The sequence below is a fragment of the Phoca vitulina genome, unplaced genomic scaffold, assembly GCF_004348235.1.
Source record: "Phoca vitulina isolate PV1807 unplaced genomic scaffold, GSC_HSeal_1.0 scaffold20, whole genome shotgun sequence".
NCBI classification, from domain to species: domain Eukaryota; kingdom Metazoa; phylum Chordata; class Mammalia; order Carnivora; family Phocidae; genus Phoca; species Phoca vitulina.
Genome location: NW_022589723.1, coordinates 29,235,453 through 29,257,236, shown reverse-complemented (window position 1 = coordinate 29,257,236; position 21,784 = coordinate 29,235,453). Strand labels below are relative to the sequence as shown.

The 21,784-nt window shown below is 39.6% G+C and overlaps 1 protein-coding gene across 1 annotated transcript in view; it reads right to left on the bottom strand.

Annotated features, from left to right (window-relative positions):
• The window catches only part of RAB8B (RAB8B, member RAS oncogene family), a 57,811-nt gene that overhangs the window by 7,184 nt on the left and 28,843 nt on the right, over positions 1-21,784 (bottom strand). Inside the window, exons 2-6 of the mRNA XM_032417146.1 lie at positions 7,803-7,863; positions 4,982-5,042; positions 3,094-3,171; positions 1,898-1,987; positions 626-691 (exon numbers count right to left, since the gene is read on the bottom strand). Of these exons, the coding sequence (XP_032273037.1) occupies positions 626-691; positions 1,898-1,987; positions 3,094-3,171; positions 4,982-5,042; positions 7,803-7,863 (356 nt within the window). The remainder of the gene's footprint in view (positions 1-625; positions 692-1,897; positions 1,988-3,093; positions 3,172-4,981; positions 5,043-7,802; positions 7,864-21,784) is intronic.

The window sequence follows — 21,784 nt, the reverse complement described above, 5'->3', positions numbered from 1 at the left end:
AAATGTTTTTAAAAAAGAAAATATTATCAACAACTCTGCCCTTGGTAAAGAAAATCTATTCTTAGAAGACTTTAAATGATTTGGTTGTCTTTAACAATTCACTTACTGAAAATTTATTAAAACTACTCTCTGATAAACACATTTATTTCTACTAAATGCTGTTGTGTTACAATGTGTCATGTTTAATCTAAGGGAATCTGTTCAATGATCAGTTTAATTCTCTCTTGACAGAGTACAGACATGAAAGGAATTAAGATTCTCCGGCTACGGGCTACCATAGGATGACATGAACCATGATAAATGAGCAGAAAACACTGTGCTTTGGTCGGCGAGTGCAGGATTTCTGGCTTCCCGAACAAAGGGCAAAGCTGAACTTGAATGGAACCTCTACCTTCTGCTCAGTGAATCTTAATTGAGCAATCTCATATAGCCCACGTGGGGGCTGGGTGCTAGAAATTCAAGAACCTGGACCCGCATAAAAGCCAGAAGCACGAAAGTTCACAAAATGGAGGCGGAGCTCACAGAAGGCATTCACTAAGAAAATGACAAGTCTTGGAGAGCTGCTTGAACACAGGCAGCTAAGCTCTAATGCTCCCCAGAATAGGTCACCGAACATCTTTCTTACCTCTTCTACGTTTGTACTGGATTTTGCACTTGTCTCCAAGAATTTAATCCCATAGTCAATTGCTAACTGAAAGGCAAACAGAAACATTTAAATTCCGTTCAAGTTGCTTCAACATATAAAGCATTTCCATTTTCTAGGTTTTTCATAGTCCCAAAGGTAGAGGATCTAGTTGAGAACTCACTCTGTGGTTCTCAAATTTCTTTGCTTTCTTCTGTGTTTGAAATGTAGACATCTAACTTAATCATCATAAGTAGAACGGCACCACTTCCACTCAAAACATGACTTAAGTTATTCTTTTTTTTCTATTATACTTTAGTTCTCTAATATACTTACAAGAAAAATCGTGAGACAGATACTCGCTCCTACCATTAATTTGGAATTCACTGACCCCTTTCACCTGCTCCCAAAGTACAACTCTCCAACAGTTACTATACTGACTTTTCATTATTTTTTAATAAATTGGTACATAAAAGAATGAAAGCTTAAAATGCCAAGTACTCACTGCTTTCATTTTTATTTGGTTTCTATTTCCATCTACTCCCAAAAAGCTCCCAGTTTATTTAAAATAACAAGATTAAATGAATGTTCTTAGGGGAAAAAAGTTTGCAGTCAGATTTAAAAACAAAACACATTTTGTATGCATCACTAAAAAAAGGCTAAAGCAAAATTCCAAGACTTAAAAACTGAAGCCTCTAAGTTAATTTAGAAAATGTCACAGAAGTAAATATGTACATGTAATAAACTCTTGCTTTTTTTGCAGGATACAAAATAGAGAAAAGCCTATAAATGACATCCACAGCTTGATGAGTTACAAGTAGTTTATCCATAATGACCTAAATCTAATGTGGTGTAAAATATTCTTAAGAAAAAAATAATGAATTGGAATATGATTACTGTTTAAACTTCACCTATCCGATTACTTTTATTTGAAGAGAATGATTTACTTGACCTTTAAAACTAGGCATTTTCACACAGATGTGGAAGAAATAGCATGAACTCTAAGCTGCAGGAATCTGAAAAAGGACTAATTTGTATCTCCCAGAAAACAGCAAATTCTTCAGGAATGAGTCATGACTACACAATATATGGAGCTGGATCTCGAATACTAATTCACACCATTCAAGCAAGTATGGATTACATCTCTTTGTTGTTTTTTTTAAAGGATTAAAATACAGATATTTTTTAAACTGAAATCAATAATTAAGTAATACTAAGAAAATAAATGCTTAGTGTGAATAGATTCCCATCTTCATGCATTCAGTTCAAATTTACCTTCTCTCCTCTTTCTTTTGACACTTGTCTTTTGTCATTCATATCACATTTGTTACCCAGGATCATTCTTTCAACATCTGAGGAGGCATGCTGCAGGGAGAAAATAATATGTTATAAAAACAGCCTGAGCAAAACACAGTTATTCAATAGACAAATCCTAACCTGTCAGAAACATATCCATAAATTTAATAATAAGACAAATAATCTTTTGCTCAACACAAGGCTTGATGCAGGGAAAAATTTAAAAGATGGGAGGAGGGAAAAGTTTGCATAAGAGCCTATGCAAACTTCTTCCCAAAGGCTTGCAGTCATTCTCATGGCTTTTTTTGTACATGAACAAACAGAAGTAAAACTTCCAAAGATTAGTTTGGGTCAAAGAAGGAGAAAACAGTACTGAGTGAGCCAATGAGGAAGGTATTCTGGATTCTGAGCTACTTAAAACATGAAATCATGTAGGTTAATATAAATGTGTACAAAATGATTTTAAAGTCAGATTTCTTAGGCCACCTGGGTGGCTCAGTCGTTAAGCGTCTGCCTTTGGCTCAGGTCATGGTCCCAGGGTCCTGGGATCGAGCCCAGCATCGGGCTCCCTGCTCCACGGGAAGCCCACTTCTCCCTCTCCCATTCCCCCTGTTTGTGTTCCCTCTCTCACTGTGTCTCTCTCTGTCAAATAAATAAATAAAATCTTAAAAAAAAAAAAGATTTCTTTCTGAAATATCAAAGACATTAAAAAAAAATCTTAATACTAGTCAATCTGGAATTAAACCAAATTTCAACTATCTACGATGGAGAAAATGTTAGAAGGGAAAAATGAGAAGTTGCTGGAATAGAGAGAGACCTTTGCCAGTCAGAAAGCAAGAAGCTGTAAGTCAGATGTTAAAGCTAGAGGAGCACAAGCAAGTCTCTTCTTTCCGGCCTCAGTTTTCTCATGCGTAAAATGGGGACTTAATCGATTAAATTATTTTCAAGATCTGGCCCAAGTTTTAAATTCGGTGAGACTGCTCCTCTGTGTGTAGCTCCCCGTCTGACAGAGGCACCAGAGATCACTCCGTCCGTGCTCCTCAGAGCGAGGGGGCCTGACCTGCCCCTGGCCTACTTCTCAGCGGCTCAGCTGCCTCTTCCAGAGACAGAAGGAGCCCTCTGCAAGCACCCAGCAGGACTCCTCTCTAGTATCATCATTCTCTTTCCATACATACCTCTTCAATGTTTCTTATCCAATTTTTAATATTGTCGAAGGACTTTTCATTTGTGATGTCATAGACCAGCATAATTCCCTGTAAGAAAAATCTTTATTTAGTAAGTCATATATTTAAAGTTATAGAATATAATGTCAGCATATTCCTACCCTCCAAAACCCAACCTTTTGTTTGTCCTTTATTTTGTCTTTTTAATTAAAAGGGATTTATAATAAAAATTTTAAAGTACAAAGAAGGAAAAATAGATAAATAAATTCTTCCACTGTCTCACCATGTAAATAGTTTTTTTTACCGTTAACCTTTAATGAATTAGTGATTACGGTAAAGGTGATACACCCTTTCTACCTGACTGCACATGATAAGAATCAGCACCAAATGAAGCTAAAGGAGTGTTTAAGTTAAAACAGAGATAGCGATGAGAGAAAGAGATAATCACTTCCGTTGTGTACTTTATTATTGCAAGTAGAAATGTCTTGCTTCCTACTCCTATACTAAGATCGTAACGACACTGCTTTAAAATTATTTTTTTATCCTTAAAAAAATAAAATCATTTTTTCTTATATGGGCTGATCAAAATGCCACTATCTGTCTACATAAATCGCAGAAACTTAATATTATACAGGTTTAATGAAAGGCACTGATTGTCATCGTGTTTTTAAAGACCCTCATGTCTGGTATTTCTAAAAGGTCTATCTCCTAAATGTATCAACTGACACTTGTATGCTAATTATTACAGAATCTGTATCACCAGACCGTACTCCTGTATTAAGTGCTAGACCTAGCCATCTGTTTGTCCATTCAACAAATATTTAGTGAGCACCCACTATGTGCCTGATACTATACTTTGTGCTACCAGCCGTGGACAAGTTAGACAAGGCCCCTTCCTCTCATGGACAGCTAGCAAAGAAAACAATAAACCAATAATTATACACTTAGTTATAACTTTGACAACTGCTATGAAGAAGTATGGGGAGTTTTGAGTACAAATGTGGATCTAATCTGGCTGAGGGGATGGGGCAGTCAGGGAAGGCTTCCCTGAGAAAATGACATGAAAGCCAAGACCTGAGGTCTGAGTAGACTTGAACTGGGCCATGGGGTTGAGGCTGGGGTGAAGAGGGAAAGCCCACAGTGCCTGGCACAGAGCAGAAATGTTTTCAGTATCCTGCTGACCAGAACGGCCCAGAACCCACTGGACTGAAAGAGTCAGCGTGGTAAGAGTGCACAGATCCAACGGGAGAAGGGCACAAGGTGAAGCCAAAAAGAGAGATAGGGTCAGATGTGCCTTGGAGACCAATGACCCGGTATCAGCTCCCAAATGTCCCGTGTGGTCACCAAAAACTCAACTAAGTAAAACACAAGGTTGCCTTTGTCCCCTCCAAATCTTGTCTTCCTCCTTGTACTCTTGTTTTGATAAAGGGCAATACAACCCTGCCAGCCAGCCCAAGCAGACCCCTGGGAGTTACCTCCTCACAGCCAGAGAGTCACTAAGTCCTGTAGGCCCAACAACCACAGTATCTCCCGGTTCTGACCCCACAACTCCCATGCACGGCCTTGTTCATATTCTCGTCTATTAGCCTTTACCTGAATTACTGTCATTGTCTTTAATTGGTCTCCCAGCTTTCACTAAGACATACAATTGCTCAGAAAGTGTGGAGGAGTTCCAAAACGTCTATAAGCTAATTACCTCACGGATATTATGAAAGACCAATGTCAAAGCATGCAGTTACTAAACACAACATAGAAAAATCCTTTAAATGTCCTGTTTTCACATTCCAAAACCTATCTCCCCCATTGTACTAGACTCTAGCTTGGATCCTAGAAACCTGACAAATGAATATTCATGTTTTACTTTCACCTGAAGAGTCACAAAACCCTAAAACACACTCACCATGGCCCCTCTGTAGTATGCCGTTGTGATGGTTCGAAATCTTTCCTGACCTGCTGTGTCCCTAAAATTTGAAACAAAGGAGAGAGTGGTTTTAAAAGTTCTCACCAGCATCACTGAGGAGAGACCTTAAACTGTGGAGAGAATCCTGGGCGGCTCACAAACGCAGTGGTTTCAAGGGAAAGGGGAATGAGACGCAAAGGGAGCCTGCCGTGCGTCTGTGAGCTGGAGGCGGAGGCGGCCACAGGGGCCTGTCAGGAGCTCACGATGACTTTGGTGGGAAACTTGGACCTTGATGATAAAAGCAGCAACGAGAAAATACATGGCCCTGCTAGGAACTGGCATATTCTATTAGTCAAACACACGTGGGAGAGAATAGAGAATAGTTCTAAATTCTTGGACCCCTGCAAGTAGTTATAATCCTTTTTATAAATGCCTCATGATTAAGGCATTTTGCTCTCTTGACTGAAAGTCTGATTTCTGTACAAAGCAAGCTGTTGGGCTGGACTTACTACTGTGTGAATTCTGCTCAGCAGAGCACACCATTTAAAATGGATCTCCTCAAGAACTTCGTCAGCTACAGAGCCTGGGATTGAATGGGAGCCTGGAGTTTCAAACATAATGGTTGACAATGTTCCCAAAGACTTTAAAATATGAACAACACCTCAAAATTACATGCACTTTCATGTATTCTTGCTTTTTGGCTGATGGCATTCTCTTAAAATCCATTCTGAAAAATTCAAGAATTTCTCATTACATTGATTGAAGCAATCCCTATAAAGGGAGTCAAATTTCCTTATATCTGGGTAAGTCAGTATTTCTAAATTTGCCACACACCACCAGAACTAATGCACTCCCTGTGCTGCTAAGGCAAACTAAATTGTACAATTTAATTGCAGGGGAGAAAGAGGCATTTGTGGAAATACACTAGAAGTCTAATGCACACCAACCTAAACAAGAGATGGAGGCCCAAGGGAAATAGAGAAAATTAAAAACATTAATAATATACCTTAATATTTATATATACCCTACAAAATACGTTAGTCTGTGCTCAAGTGATGCCCACCACAGCCCGGTGTAGTGGTAGGACGCTCATCCTCACTCTGCAGAAGAGACAATAGGCTCAGCTGGGCTATGGTCTGCCACTGGACCATTAAATAGCTAAGCCCCTGGAATAACCCTCAAGCATCCTAGGTCTCAGCTGTTGAGGGCAGGGCCAGGCTTCCCACCACAGTCATCTTATCCTGCCATTCTCTCACTGATCAGGATTAGATGCCCAGGGCACTTGTTTGGTATATGGCAAACACATCATGGGGAAAACAGAAGCCAAGCATCTTTGAACCAACTAACCATATTTTGGTCTAACACACTACTTGATTTAGAACCAGCTCTGCAGGGAGGATAGAGGAGAACCCCTGCCATACTAAATACAGGTTGTGAAGCCTAAATGGAGTCTTATTTTGCTGCTGAGAGTATTGATAAATAGTGCTATGATGTTATATTAAGTTCTAAATTACCTGACTGCTAGCTGACTGCCCACAGGCTCCTAGAAACGCTTCTTACTGCTATGGTCAGGACTGTTCAGCACAGAGTCAGAAATTCTCTTTGCTTCCCCCTTAAATTTTTTTTAATATCTTTAAAATATTTGGCCTCTTGGGGCACCTGGGTGGCTCAGTCGTTAAGCGTCTGCCTTCGGCTCAGGTCATGATCCCAGGGTCCTGGGATCGAGCCCCACATCAGGCTCCCTCCTCGGCGGGAAGCCTGCTCCTCTCTCTCCCACTCCCCCTGCTTGTGTTCCTGCTCCCGCTGTCTCTCTCTCCCTGTCAAATAAATAAATAAAATCTTAAAAAAAAAAAAAAATTGGCTTCTTACAAAATATGAATAGATTTTTGAAAAGGGCAACCTGTGGTAGCATTCACCATGTTTTCCAATGAATACACCGGGACCCACTACACTAGGCTAATATATAAAGCTGACACATTGCTCCAGATTTGGGGAGTTGTCTCAGCTTTATCACTGACCCAGAGAGATGCCCTCAGATGGACTTAACCACTCTAAGTTCTAAGTTCTTTCTCTGTAAAAGAAGGACCAGTGGATCTCAATATGATGCTCTAGTTCTGTCCTGGTTCTGAGATTTAAAGAAGAAAAACAGCCTAAGAAAAAAGCTGCTATACATTACTTTACTATTTTGCCCTGCCTGCTTTGTAATCTCTAAATTTCTAAGCTTTGTCTACTGCTGTCATCATCACACAATTAGATCGGTTTGGTGGTCCTCATTTTTTTTTTAATTTGAAGAGAAGAAACATGAAAACAAATGATAAAGTGTTAGATCTGGAGGAGAACTCAGATGTCTTTAGGCTCACCAACCAATTTATCATTGAGGAAAAACAGACCCTAAGAAGGGAAGCAACTGGCCCAGGCCCTCAGTTGAGAGGCAGAACCTAGAACCTAGATCTAGTACTTCCATAGAAGAACCCGCTCAGGGTTCCTACCATGGGACTACTCTTGCCTTACCTGATTTCAAGGCTGCAACAACTACAATGAAAAAGCATATACACTCTTTAGTTTTTCTTTCCTTCCCTACAAAATTAGTGTCTGGGAAGAATGAGTTCTCAGATCTCTTCCAGCTGTAAGATCATTCCTTACCTTCCCGTTCTTGGTGGAGATACCTTTGAATACTTAATCACTTCCCTTGGTTCTGGTAAAGAAAAGATGTTTTAGCTATCACAAGCTACCTCTAACTTACCACAGTTCACATTTTAATTCCCACTTTCAATTCCCGATTAAGGAAGAAACTGTGTATAATTTTTTTTTTTTTACTTACCATATCTGAAGCTTAATTTTCTTTCCATCTAGTTCTATCGTTCTGATTTTAAAATCAATTCCTGCCAGAAAAAAGAAAAAGAAATGCTAAATTTCTCCAAATATAATTCAAGTCTTATTAGGAAAAGGACAAAGATTTCTATTGAAAAAAAAAAAAGCTCTCCAACGCACTGGAAAATGTGAACACAGAGAGGGTGTGAATGGTATGTTTCCTCTGAATACAGGCTGAAGAAAGGAATGCTAATTACTCTGCAAAGAATTCCCACACATGTTAAATGCAATGTATTATATGCCTCATTATTTTGATCCAAATGGATCACATCCCTCAAAGTTACATAATTTAGATAGACTTGGAACATGCCATATTTTCTGCTTCCTGAAACACATATAAACAATGATTTCTACCCTTCCTGCCCCATCCTTCCCTAAAAAAACACCATGGGACCTCTTTAGAATGTCTTCCTCCATCTCCTGCCATGTGTTCTTTAGGATCTGCAACTGGCTAAGGAGAAAAACAAAACCCCAAGCCCCCAAACCTGCCTATTTGAGCTCAGGGATGGGAAAACCTACATATTTATTTTATACAGCTAGCAAGTATCGTATGTTCATTTTTTTAAAAAGATTTTATTTATTCATTCGAGACACAGAGATACAGAGAGAGAGAGAGAGCATGAGCAGGGGGAAGAGGAAAGAGGGAGAGGGAGAAGCAGGCTCCCCGCCGAGCCAGGAGCCGGATGTGGGGCTGGATCCCAGGACCCTGGGATCATGACCTGAGCTGAAGGCAGACGCCCAACCATCGGAGCCACCCAGGCGCCCCTCGTATGTACATTTTAATAAACGTTTCTTGCAGCTTACTGGCTGGAGCCAAAATAGCTAGAATAAGGTTTTTAGCCCTAGCTGAACTTTAGGATTGCCTGGAGAACTTTAAAAAACTACTTATGACTAGGTCTGCTCCCTTCCTCAAACTCTGAGATTCTGACTTAGTTGGTCAAGGCTAGGATCTGTGCACTGGTAATTTTAAAAGCTCTCCAGGTGATTCTAACCTGTAAGTAGCACTCAAGTGGGCCAGACAGGTACCACGTGAAAGTTGTTTGGGGGCCCTGGCAGTTAAAAGTCCAACCCTCCCTCACCAATTCCCACCCCCCCCCCCCCCCCCCCGCACTTTGGTAGTTCAAAACTTATTTAGCAATTTCAATTACAAAGAACCACAAAGTCCTTGACAAATATCAGAATGCTCTACACTTATCAGGAATAAGCTGCTACTCTCTGAAGGGACAAGTTAATGAATACAACCTGGATGCAATTTGCTAAATCTTTATCATCTGGCCACTCAGCTTTTATTTTTCTATTCTTTTGCATTCTGTTCAGAACCCCTTAAAAGCGGTTTCCATGACATTTCATGAAAACGTGTCAATTACGTATCCGCTAAATTGACTTAAACATTAAATGCAATTATTCTAGGGGGAGAAAAGCCTTCAATAGCTATGTTACTACAATGTTTCTACATATAAATATTGAGAGCACCCAAAAAGGCTGCCACTTGGAGGCTCCCTAAAGTCTCAGGCACTCTCCATTCATTTAAAACATTTAGGAAACTTTCTCCACACCCCGCCTTTTGTTTTTTGTATTTGTCAGAAGAATCACCTTTCTGTAATTTGAGGAGGTCCTACCTTTATCTGTGATACTTCACCATCTTTTCACTATTCAGAGGTGTTCAGTTTTTAGAGGAGTTAGGAGCAGTGGTGTTTAGCTTTTGTTTACACTGCTGTCAGGAGCCAGCTGATAGACAAATGCACAGAGCCGAGTCAAATTAGCACAACTAGAATTTCACTAATAATGGAAAATGTCGCTTATATTATTACTGAAAAGCACTAGACCTGAAAGTCCAAAGACCTATAGACTGTAGGTTGGGTTCTGTAATTGACAACTTTGGGAGGTTCTTAACTGCTCTGAACCTCTGTATCTTCATCCATAAAAAAGGGTGAGGGGACGTAATTAGATAAATTAGATAACGTGTTTGAATGTGCTTTGGGAACTCTGAAATTCCATATTGACGTAAGGTATTACATACTCAGACGCTATTATCCTACAGCTCTTGTCACCTGACGCATGAAGTATGGTAACAGCTTCCCAGGACTCAGTGCCAACCTCTCTCCCTGGTCTAGCTCCCCGCGTGCCACTGCGAGAGTAACTGTTAACCATCTCTGTGGTAATAACACTTCACTATTTAAGAAGCTGTGGGTCCAACTTCCTCTGCCTGGCAATACAGCCTCTCGGAGGCACTGCTCTCCTGACCCTGCCACCCTCAGAGCCTCTCTCCAGCTGCCCCACACCTCCTCCCCTTGCATGTGCATGGCCACCTCACGTGGCAGCCTTCCCCGAGGATGCCGCTCCACCCATGGGCCCTCCCCCACCCCCGTCCTCCCTCAGCTCTCTCCTTGGCCATGTCCATCCCTGACATGGCAAGTCCTGGCTTAATCCTGTGTTATTTGGTTTTGTTAACACATTGCTCTGAATTGCTCTCAAATCAAGCAAAGGGTCCATCCTCTCTTTTCTAGTTAGATTGCATACAGAAACATGTATACAGTAGATAATAAAAGGTTAAATACTCTTATGCAAGTAAGTAAAGGTTACATTCTACTAAGTGTGGGGAGAACTAAGAACACCTTGGAAGTTCAAAGTTTTCTTAGTGTACTATAGTAACAATAGTAAGGATGCTAAGAAATCTATTACAATATGAAAATCAAGATTGTTACATTACAACTAGTTTGGCAACAACAGCAGTAGACTATATGGTGGATTAACATTCACTTTAAAATTTAAAGAAAAGATAACTTCCTGAGACTACTCCAGAATTAGAATAACCAGTCATAATATAGTAATGTAATTATATCAATTAGGATGCTCTCTGCTGCAAATAATAGAAACCTCAAATCAAACTAGCTTAAGGTAATTTGTTGACTCATATAATAAGCCCAGTGATGAGCTGAGGTTCAGGGATGGCTCAAACCAGTAGTTCCGGCTCATTTCTCTGTACCTCCTTTGGCTCTGTCCCCTTGGGAGTATCAATTTCATCCCCTGACTGATAACGGTTCCTGACCACAACAGCAATACTGAGAAGAAAAGAGATCATCTTCCTGTGCCTCTCACTTCAAAGGGAGGAAATGTTTCCCCAAAGCCTCCAGCGACCTTTCCTTCATGTTTCATTTCTAGAATTATAACCACGAAATGTCATGTTCTAGGGGCTAATGCTGAGTTCCGGAACCAATCACGGCCATGGGCAGTCACCAAGATTGGATTAATCTAAACTCATCCCTAAATTTAGATTGATCAAGACCCATCCCTGGAGCTGGGTCACTTTCCTGACCCACAGGACTGCTAAAAATTGGAGAGAGTGGAAAAGCTGTTGAATTGATCATAGTATCTGTTAGAATAACACTCCAATCTATCAATTAGTAAAATGTTATATTCATAGCTATATGAAATGGACAAATCATAACAGCTATCACTACTACCATGACGTGTAAGTTACCAAGTTTGATAATAACTCTAGTATTTCATCTAGTGTTCAGCCACAAACAGAAAATATGAAGGAAAAAAAAGACAATGAGCAGCCCATGTAGTTGCCACGACATCTCTGCGCTAAACTGTGATCTTCACTGCCCAAGAGTCCCTGAGACTACAGTTCCAAAGCACTGGCCTGTGCCCTAGGCTCAGATGATTAGAGGCTGCAAAGAAGGAGGAGGCTGTCATATCAACAGCAGCAAGAACTACAGCTCATTCTGGCAGGAAGGGAGCAACTTTTTTTTTTTTTTCATTTAAAAACACTATACAATCTCAAAAACATAGCTTCTGAAGGGCATTACGCTTAGGGTAAAAAAAAAAGTCCTTCATATTTCAACAGTCTTTTAGAAAGCATCATTTCTTGGCAACACATAATACGATAACTCATGTTCAAAATGACGACTCTGAGTCATCCCAACTCATGAGCAATCCATCAGCCACCAGGCTTCATGCAGCCTGCCCAGCTGGTAACACAGCCCAACATCCACGCTCAGGAGACAAGACTCCAACACCGCTTCCATGTTTACTAGAATAAGCCCCAACATTAACTTTCTGATGGCTTTAAAGCAGTGCCAGTTTTGTTATTAATATTTATCTAATCAATAGAACAGGAAACCTACATTGTAAGAAAACATTCCCAAGGGACTCAAAGTCATTTTCATTTTGAATTTAACTACATACACACACAGATTTTTTTTTCTGAATTGATTCTCATGCTAAGCAGTTGCTCATAACTGATACACACTATACACTATAAGGAGGGAGAGAAGCAAGCTGGAAAGGAATCACAGAATTCTAGGCTTGGAAAGAACCTTAGAGATTATTCAGTTCAGTTCTCCCTCTGTGCCTAAGCAAACTGAGGCCCAGGGAGATGCAGCAACTTATTCAGATTCACAAAGACTAATTCAAAAAGGGTTCAAAAATCAAACTTGGCATTTAAAGATCAGGCCTTCCAAAGAGATGTGTATAAGAATGTCCATGTCTCCCTGGGGGAGGCCTGCTCTTTAAAGGTCCACAGCAAAACACTAGCAACAATGGGAATGTCCCCCAGTGGGAGAATACCTTGGTATACAGGGGATATCCAGGAGCAGTGAACAAGAGTCACAGGTATCAACATGACTGAATCTAAAAACATAATATGAAGTGAAAAAAGCCAACAGCAGAAATTTCCCAGAGTCAAATCATTTCTATAAAATTTCAAAAATCCCCAAAATATAGAATGTATCATTTATATATACATCCATGTGTAATTGAAGTATAAAAACATACATGAGAATGACTATCAACAAAATCAGTATAGCTGTTACCTCTGAAGAGAAATGGAAGAAGAGGTGATTAGGCAGAGGTCCAGAGGGACTTCAACTCTAACATTTGTTATTTCTAAAACTGCATGGTGGTACCTGGATGTGGGAGTGTTTTATATTAGGTATACTCTTGTATGCCTGAAGTTGTTCCTCATTTTTAAGAAGCAACAAGTAGTTATTGGAAAAAATGATATCTGAAGACATTCATTAATGATAGCAGAAAAATCAAACCAAATTTAGAGATGAAAGGCAACTTAAAAAATTTAGTGGAAACTGGGGGCGGGGCGGGATGGACGGCAGGCACCACCCCATCCCACTGTTCAATATACAGAGGGCCTGTGAGCCCTTGGTGACCAGGTGTGGGTGATAGCAAGATTGGATCAGGTTCAGAAAGTGAGGGGGCAAATCAGGGGCATGGGGTAGCAAGGAGTGTTGGCCACTCAGATTTCAAGCAGGGAGTTCATGGGGCATTTCCTTCCCTGCCTGGAGGAAAAAGAAGGTTCTATTTGGGCTAAGAATAATGAAAGAATACACATTTGGTCACTGTTGAGAGTGGCACGCCAGGAGAGGAACAAAGAAGTTCTGATTTCCCATTCCATCCTCCCTCCACCCTTAGGACGGGGGTGGGGCACTGTGCCCTGTACCTCTGAGGAATAGGTAAACTTGTACTTGAGGCCTCTGCACTGTCCAGGGTGACCCACATTAACAAGAGCCGGCAGAGACCGGGCAGTGAGGCCCCAGGGAGGGATACGGTGTGAGCACCTGCCTAAAGCATTGCTTCTCAGATATTTCTCAGAAACCAGCAGTGTGGTTGGAAGCTGGCCGGCAGAACAGAGGGAAGGAACCTTTGAACTTGACCCACGTCCACAGTTAACAGACCTCACAGGGCAAAGGAGCTTGGAATAAGCAGTACTGGGCCCCCTTTCATTCTACAAATCAGATATAATTTAACACGGAGAGGGAACAGATTGACACAATTATTTTACACTGATGTCGAATTAGTCAGCCAACAGATGTTTATTTACTAACAACCTTTTGTTTCAAGAGCATAGGGAGGTTGCCCTAGGTTTATGCTGGAGTGTGGAAAGAGCCAGCCAGTCGTCCTGACCTTCAGCCTCGCTGTGATCTGGATGCATTTTTGCCCTGTGGATCCTGTAGCTTTAGAACACACAAGAGCTCTCTCTTCTACCTTAGAACGGTCTTGGGTTACTTGGGGAAGTAAGCTGACCCAGGAAAATCGGGGGGTAGAGAAATAGTGGGGACCTTCACTTGACATGTTTTATAAAAGCACTCAAGTGCTTTTATAAAAAGCCCACTTTGGCTGCAGCCAAGAGATCCGTGAAAAAAAAAAAAAAGTCAAATTTCTGGGACATTTAGCCTTTCAATGAATGATAGCAATACAAGATTCTAATGCTGGGTTTACTCATGGTGCCATACATCAATAGCAAAAAAACAGAGTATCTATCCCCTCTGACCCACTTTAAAAAGCAGAAGTCCAACACTGCACTTTCACAATTAAAAGGGGAAAAATGTACTTTGTTTCAAAGTTTGGAAACATCTGTGATCCCAAGCTATCAGAATATGGGTTAGTGGTTGGTCTATTTACATTTCAGAGATATTCCAGAAATAGAAAAAAGTGTCCCAAATATTGAATCCACTTTAAAGAAATGCTACCTTCATTTCCTTACTTTAGATTTTTATTAATGATGAAGATGCAGTGTAGATGGATACTGCTGTTTTACAACTTTGACAACCTCATTTTGCTTAGGCTTTTTTTGTGGACTTTTAAACATGGAGATTAATGAGATTTTAGAGTAGCTGACTTTAGGACAATTAGCTAAGATCTCTAATTAGAAAAACAGATTCCTGAAATGGGAAAAAATAAGAGTCACAGATTGAAGCTTTAAAATATTTTTTTTCCAAAATAAAGGACTTGGAGAAAATGTATAAAAGTAGATAGAAATAAAGTTAAGAATGTTACTTAGATTGGGGCCCCGGGGTAGCTCAGTCGGTTAAACGTGTGACTCTTGATTTCAGCTCACATCATGATCTCAGGGTCCTGAGATTGAGCCCAGCTTCCATCTCCGTGCTGGGGGTGGAGCCTGCTTAAGATTCTCTCTCCCTCACCTGCTACCCCTCCACCTCCTCCTCCAAAAAAAAAAAAAACCACCAAAGAATTTTACTTAGATTGAAAGAGAGGAGTTCAAGGCATTGTTCTTTTGTAAATACATATTCTGTAAATTCATAAAAGCATGTTCACCAGGTACCAATTTTGCTGCATATAATCAGAACCATTTAACTTTTTGTTTTGTTTATATTCAAATTTACAATCTGGTTTCCTTTTTGAAAATCAGAAAGTCTAAAGTTTAGCAGAAAAAACACTAAAAGTAAATTTAGAAGTCACTGAACAACAGTTTGAAATGATCACACTGGTCTGCGAATATAATCTGCCCTTTAAAAAGACACCTCCTATACCAAAAAGAAGACAGAAGTTTTCAGATTTCTTTGGTTCCTCTATTCTGTGAATAGAAAGCAGTAAATTAAACCTCATTTATGGTGTAAATCAATAGTGACACATACCACTCCTTCCTGCTGAAAAAGCTGCACATCTTTACACTGTTTTAAAAGTTTCTACTTGTCGGGACACCTGGGTGGTTCCGTCGGTTAGGCGTCTGCCTTCGGCTCGGGTCATGATCCCAGGGGCCTGGGACAGAGCCCCACATCGGGCTCCCTGCTCAGCGGGAAGCCTGCTTCTCCCTCTGCCTGCAGCTCCCCCTGCTTGTGCTCTCTCTCTCTGACAAATAAATAAATAAAATCTAAAAAATAAATAAATAAAAGTTTCTACTTGTTACCTAATTAAACTCAATTCTTGGCATTCTTGGCATAAGACAGCTGTACCCATACAAGCGAATCATACCAACAAAAGATAAACTCATAAACTTATTCTAGAAATAAGGAAGAATTTACTTCTTTGAGCCATAAATGTATGTGTGACAGATACAAAAACAGTGCAGATTAGAACAGTTTTAAGTAAGGTCTATATTTGAGTGTCTCAAAGGGCTTTACAGATTAAATTATAAAGATCTATTTAACTCTTAAAATGTCTTTGGGAAATAAAAGGGCAAAATAACAAATCATTATGTACCAAATGATAACTGCTAAAATAAGCTATGTGTTGAATGACAAACAAAAGGTTCTCAATGCTAGAACTACAAAAATGTCAAGAGGAAAAAAACACACCAAAAATAGCAAATAAGGTGCAATAACACAGCTACAACTCAGATAAAAGTATTCGGAAACACCTAGGAAGGATTGAGAATTTTAAATCTGATTAAGGGGCCAGCAGAGATTATCCAGCATTCAGTTCACCAGTTGAGAATGGCCAAATGAATGCATGACCAGTCTCTTTTGCGAATCTTGCATTTTCAAAAGGAAATGTGTTTAAAGTGTTACTCAGTCTGGAAGTAGCAATGTGCTTGAAGTTGTTAAAATGTGGATTTTAGAGGTTTTCAATGAACAGATGTTTTACATTCAAAAAATCTCTTTTCATAAAAAGCCTAATGTATGAATTAAACTTCCCTGGAGAATAAAAGTTCGGAATGTCTCTGAGATTTCCATTCCTTTCCCCATTATTAATTCATGACCATCTCAAGAAGCAAACTGCTCCCAAATGCAACCAGCTGCATCGCCTCTGCTCCAGCCACTGATTCTGAGAAAGTGTACCTTTGTAGCAGGCAACCCCCTCCAGTGTGAGTCACTATCACTTTCCTGAACCTGGAATTTCCTTGTTGGTGTCTGGCAACTCAGGCTTAGGTCTGTTTCATTTAAGGGTGAGGGAATACTGTGGTTATTCAGAAAATGAAAATAGAAAAGCAAATCCCTGATTCAACACACTGTTGCTGTGGGAAAACCATACCGCCAAATCACTGGAATTATCACTGGAAAAAATTACAACTACATTCCAATGATGTTGCACCAAAAAGGCAGTAAAACTGATCCTTTAGATCTTTCCAAGTATTGACCATGTATCATCTTTTCCATTCATTTGGAGGCAAATGAAAGCTAAAAAGAAAAAAATACATATAAAATAACTAAGTAACATTACGTGGTGCAACTAACTAAAAACAAATGATGTATTTTTTTCCCTTTGCGAATTAAGTTCTTAAAAGAGGAAAAACAAAAAAGATTTTATCGGTGTTTAATATATCAGTTAGCAACTAGGGCTGAAACAAACTTTAGCTATAGTTTTATTATTTTTCAGGAAAATTTCCAAATCACTTATCTAAGAAAGATTTCAGCTTATATTGGTACAAAACACAAAATTTAGTAATTTTCCTCACCAAGTTAATACAAACCAACTTTTCTTTTAATTGGGGAAGCAAGGGATAGCGTCTATACCAAATTCCGGCAGGCTGAAAAGAAATTCATCAAAAGTCGTAATCTCTTTCCTGCAACACCTACCTCACCCCTTCCCACCTTCTTCTCCCACTGATTTTTCTCTAGATAAAAGGAAAGTGATCAGAGATTATAAAATAAACAAACGTAACTGCAAACTCGCAGTGCTCTGAATCTAGTTAGCAAAAAAGCCTTTTCTTGATCAAAACCAACATCAATGCCACAAAAGTATAGTAAAATTAAGCAGCATTTACAGCTCACTGTAGCCAGGGTGACAGATGGGTAATTATAATAAGCTATTGCTAATGAGTAAGGTTAAAACAAACAGATGGAGTACATGCAAGTAAAAGGATGACACAAAGATCAATAAAAATGGCATGAGCAGAATATAGTTTTTCCCAATCAAAAATGAAAAACTTTTCTACAAATGATTATATCATCCTGATTTGTAAACACACTCCCTCACAATACAAAAGTTTAAAGTTACAGCACTATAACCTTACATGCATAAGAAGTAAACACTTCCATGGGCCCATTATGCTATCCCATATATATATATACACACACATATATATATGGTCATCCACCTCTATGTACTTAAGGCATTTTACTTACTTTAGATAGTGATAAAGGATTCTGCCACCTATTACTTATTTGGCTTGGCTTTTAAAAGAATACAATGATACCAACACCCAATACCAACTGGGTTGGTAAATCTAAGATCTCTTACTTACGTTTCAGAGCTACAGGATGCAGTCTGGACTAACGAAGGACTGGAATACATCACATTTTCTTTTGTTTCCCTTTTCCCCCAGCTAATTGCCACTTTAACCTTCAAATACAAAGAATGAGGGGCACCTGGGTGGCTCAGTTGGTTAAGCATCTGACTCTTGGTTTCAGCTCAGGTCATGATCTCACAGTTGTGGAATCGAACGCCACATCGGGGTCTGGGCTCGGCAGAGTCTGCTTCAGATTCTCTCTCCCTCTTCCTCTCCCTCCTGCTCACACTCACTCTCTATCTCTCTCAAATAAATAAATAAATAATCTTTTAAAAAATCAAAGAATGAATGATAACTCTGTCAAAGCATAAAATGAGTGGTTTATCAAAATATACTACCCTCAGACTTCCCATTTGATCATTATGCTCCCTATTTCCCTATTTCCAAATGCCAGTGTTTGGGGTTAGGAGGAAAGAAAATCTAAACAATATTGACATGAGACTATTTCTACAAAGCTGTCCTGATATCTGAATGGCTCAGAGAATCATCCAGTACCACATAAAATAATTTTTCTAAAATTGACAAAAAACATTTCAAATTATATTTTATCAGCTTGTTTTTATTAAACTGACTTCAAAGAGGAACACCCCATTCAAGGCTCTCCACCCTCATCCCCAATAACTAAAGAAGAGGACCCAGGCATCAGAGCAAGAAAACTAACTGCACAGTTTCCACTCACTAGCCCTCAATCTTGAATAAAAGAATTATTCACTTTATGTTTCCCTTTACCCCCTTCTTTCAGAATAAGACTGCTCTTTTCCAATCCCGAGGAACGCATTAAGGATCACTGAATGTTAGCACCTATCTTTCTCAGGCAAGTTTTTCAAAGTTACAAATACAAAATATGTTTTTTAACAGGTCATAAGCAGGAGGTTGACCCAAATGACAGGCCTGTAAGTAAGATACAGAAGACTCTTTGGAAGTCTCCAGTCTAATCTTGAGTCCTGGAGGGCAATGACTCTTATTTCCCACCACAGAATACCTAGAGTGTGATATCTTTTTTTTTTTTTTTTTTTTTAAGTAGGCTCCCCACCCAGTACGGAGCCCAATGTGGGGCTCAAACTCACGACTGTGAGATCAAAACCTGAGCCGAGATCAAGAGTCGGATGGAGTGCTCAATCCACTGAGCCACCCAGGCGCCCCTGAGTGATGTCTTCTGTTAGACTGGTACAGATACACTTCCTTGAAAATAAAACACAGCTCCCAGATTCCCACCCTTTACTTCCCAGTGCTAGAGTAGCCACTGAAGACTCTGAGTCTTTTTCACCATGAAGGAATATTTTTAAAGTATATATAGATAGGGGCGCCTGGGTGGCTCAGACGTTAAGCGTCTGCCTTCGGCTCAGGTCATGATCCCAGGGTCCTGAGATCGAGCCCCACATCGGGCTACCTGCTCGACGGGAAGCCTGCTTCTCCCTCTCCCACTCCCCCTGCTTGTGTTCCCTCTCTCGCTGTGTCTCTCTCTGTCAAATAAATAAATAAAATCTTTAAAAAAAAAATAAAATAAAGTATATATAGATATATATTAAAATTACTAAATTGTTACTAAAATTATTACTAAAATTGCTATATTTTAATATATTAAAAGTAATCCTTGGTCATTATCAAGATTATAAAGAAACTTGGAAAGCACTTACGTTATAATATTATAAAAGGAACAAGATATAAATGAACTAGGTCCATAAGATTCAGTAATTTTGAAAAAAAAAAATTCCACATGCTATAGTTGGAAGTAGTACTCACTACAACTATGCTTCAAATTCTAGATTAAAGAAGTAAAATGAGTATGATGCCATTTCTCTGGGGGAAAAAAAGTATAAGAAAAGCACACCAAATAACTAATTCACATACTCCATCTGAAAGAGTCTTAACTGAAGACTGCAACCATTATCGACCAAGTAGACTGGACAAATCTGTCCCTCTTTCCCTAATTACCTCAGTTCCAGTTTATTTGCTGTCACCTGCAAAAGAATGTATGGGAAGACAAAGAAAGGAATAAGGAAATGTGAGCTTGCTTTCACGTGATGTGTCTTTGTGGCATCTGCAGAAACAAAGCCAAGAGGAAAGACAACATCTGAAGATTTCATTTTTCCATGCTACCCCTGTCCCTAATTAACACAGATAATTCTGAGTTTGCCATATTATAATTTATTAATCATATTCAATTAATCTAATCAGCTGTAAAACAGGAGAGGGCAACAGGGCAAGCTTTAATAAAATGAGTTCATTGGACTTTAAAAAGCTGCTCAGCTGAGGCTCATGGCGAATTCCCCCCCACACACAAGGGCAAAAGTGGCCTTGGTGAGTAATCTGCTTTGTATATTTTTAACTCATCTTTCTACTCATAAGGTCCCATATTACAATGTGGTTTAGAAAAAAGAAACAGCAGGTGTATACAGATTTTAAAGTAAATTCAGGGATACAGAGGGTAGAGAATTCCGGCCTTTGGGCATGTGGTGGGTAGACTGAACCATAGTGTTGCCATATATAAAGAGTTGAAAAAAGCTAAACAAAACACACTTGACCACTGAGGTGAAAATTTTATGTCTGCAATTGAAAAGATGGTATCTGACGACATTAAATTCATCTCCCCAATGTTTGGCTGTACCAGCGGCACCCTAACTGTAACCCTCAGTTATTACTATGAAAAGCAAAAACAGAACTCTCCACTCACATGATCACTTTACAGACACACTGTCATTTCAAGGATGGTCTCAGGCAAGCCTGGGGCAGGATTTCCACATCTGGCGGTCACAATGTTAGAGTTCCCAGTTTGGGCAGTGTTGCCATTAGGTCAGGAAATGCGTACGACAAAGGACTTAAGAAACATGATACACAATGACTGTGTATTTCCAACCCCAAATGGTCTGTCAGCAGAATGCGGAGTGTGACGGAAAATGTCACTGGCCATTTTGGGAAAAGAAGAGATCACAACCACCAGACTGCGATTCTTTGCATGAATTTCTGAAAGTAACAGAAGAAAGCAAAAAAACCTGTACATTCAGAAAAACTGATATTTAATCAATTTTTTTAAAATATTTACTTCAGATAAGCCTCTGTGGGCCTCAAGGCTGAAGTCCACGTTTGGAAATTATGATACTGAGGGCAGAGAATTGTCCGATTTGGCCCTTTTTCAACTGTGCAACCAATTCCTCAGTCTATCTATGAGTATAGTCTATTACTCAAATTACAAAACAGAAAACTGATTGGCTACACAAAGGATCCACTAAGGAGTGTTCAACTACATATGACACATACAGTGAGCTTTAGCTTAGTCAAATGTAAATCAAGCCAACTAATGAAAGGGCAAATTTCAATATGTGATTTGATAAGAAGTCTTGAGCCTGACATGAGCCTGGCTCCATACTAGGCACTGAGGAACACAGAGATGAAGTTACGGGCCTGGAAGAGTTCCTAGGCTATGACTGGTCACTGCACTCTCTTACCGGGAAAATCCTATGCCTCACTTCTGTCCTTTGTGAAAGAAAATATTCTAAGATCTGCTCCTCAGGAGCAGGAACTGACGACAGATGATGAACCAACAGCTAACATGATTTCCTAAGATAGGGAACCGCCTGCTTTAATTCTGTCATTCCCATAAGCAACCGTATAATTATCTCCCCAAAGGCTGAAAATAAACAAGTGGCATTTGCCTATCACAAATGGCAAACACGGTAATAGCAATTTTTCACTGTTGTTTAGAAACCAATTTGACTTAAGGTTTAAGACAGTTTTAAAAAAAAAGGGAGGGGGCACCTGGCTGGCTCAGTTAGAAGAGCATGCGACTCCTGATCTTGGGGTCGTGAATTTGAGCCCCGCGCTGGGTGTAGAGATCACTTAAATAAATAAACAAACAAACAAACAAACGTTAAAAGAGGAAAAAAGGGTACTCACTATACCATCACGACATGGTCATATAGATACTATCGTCTTGGTCAAGT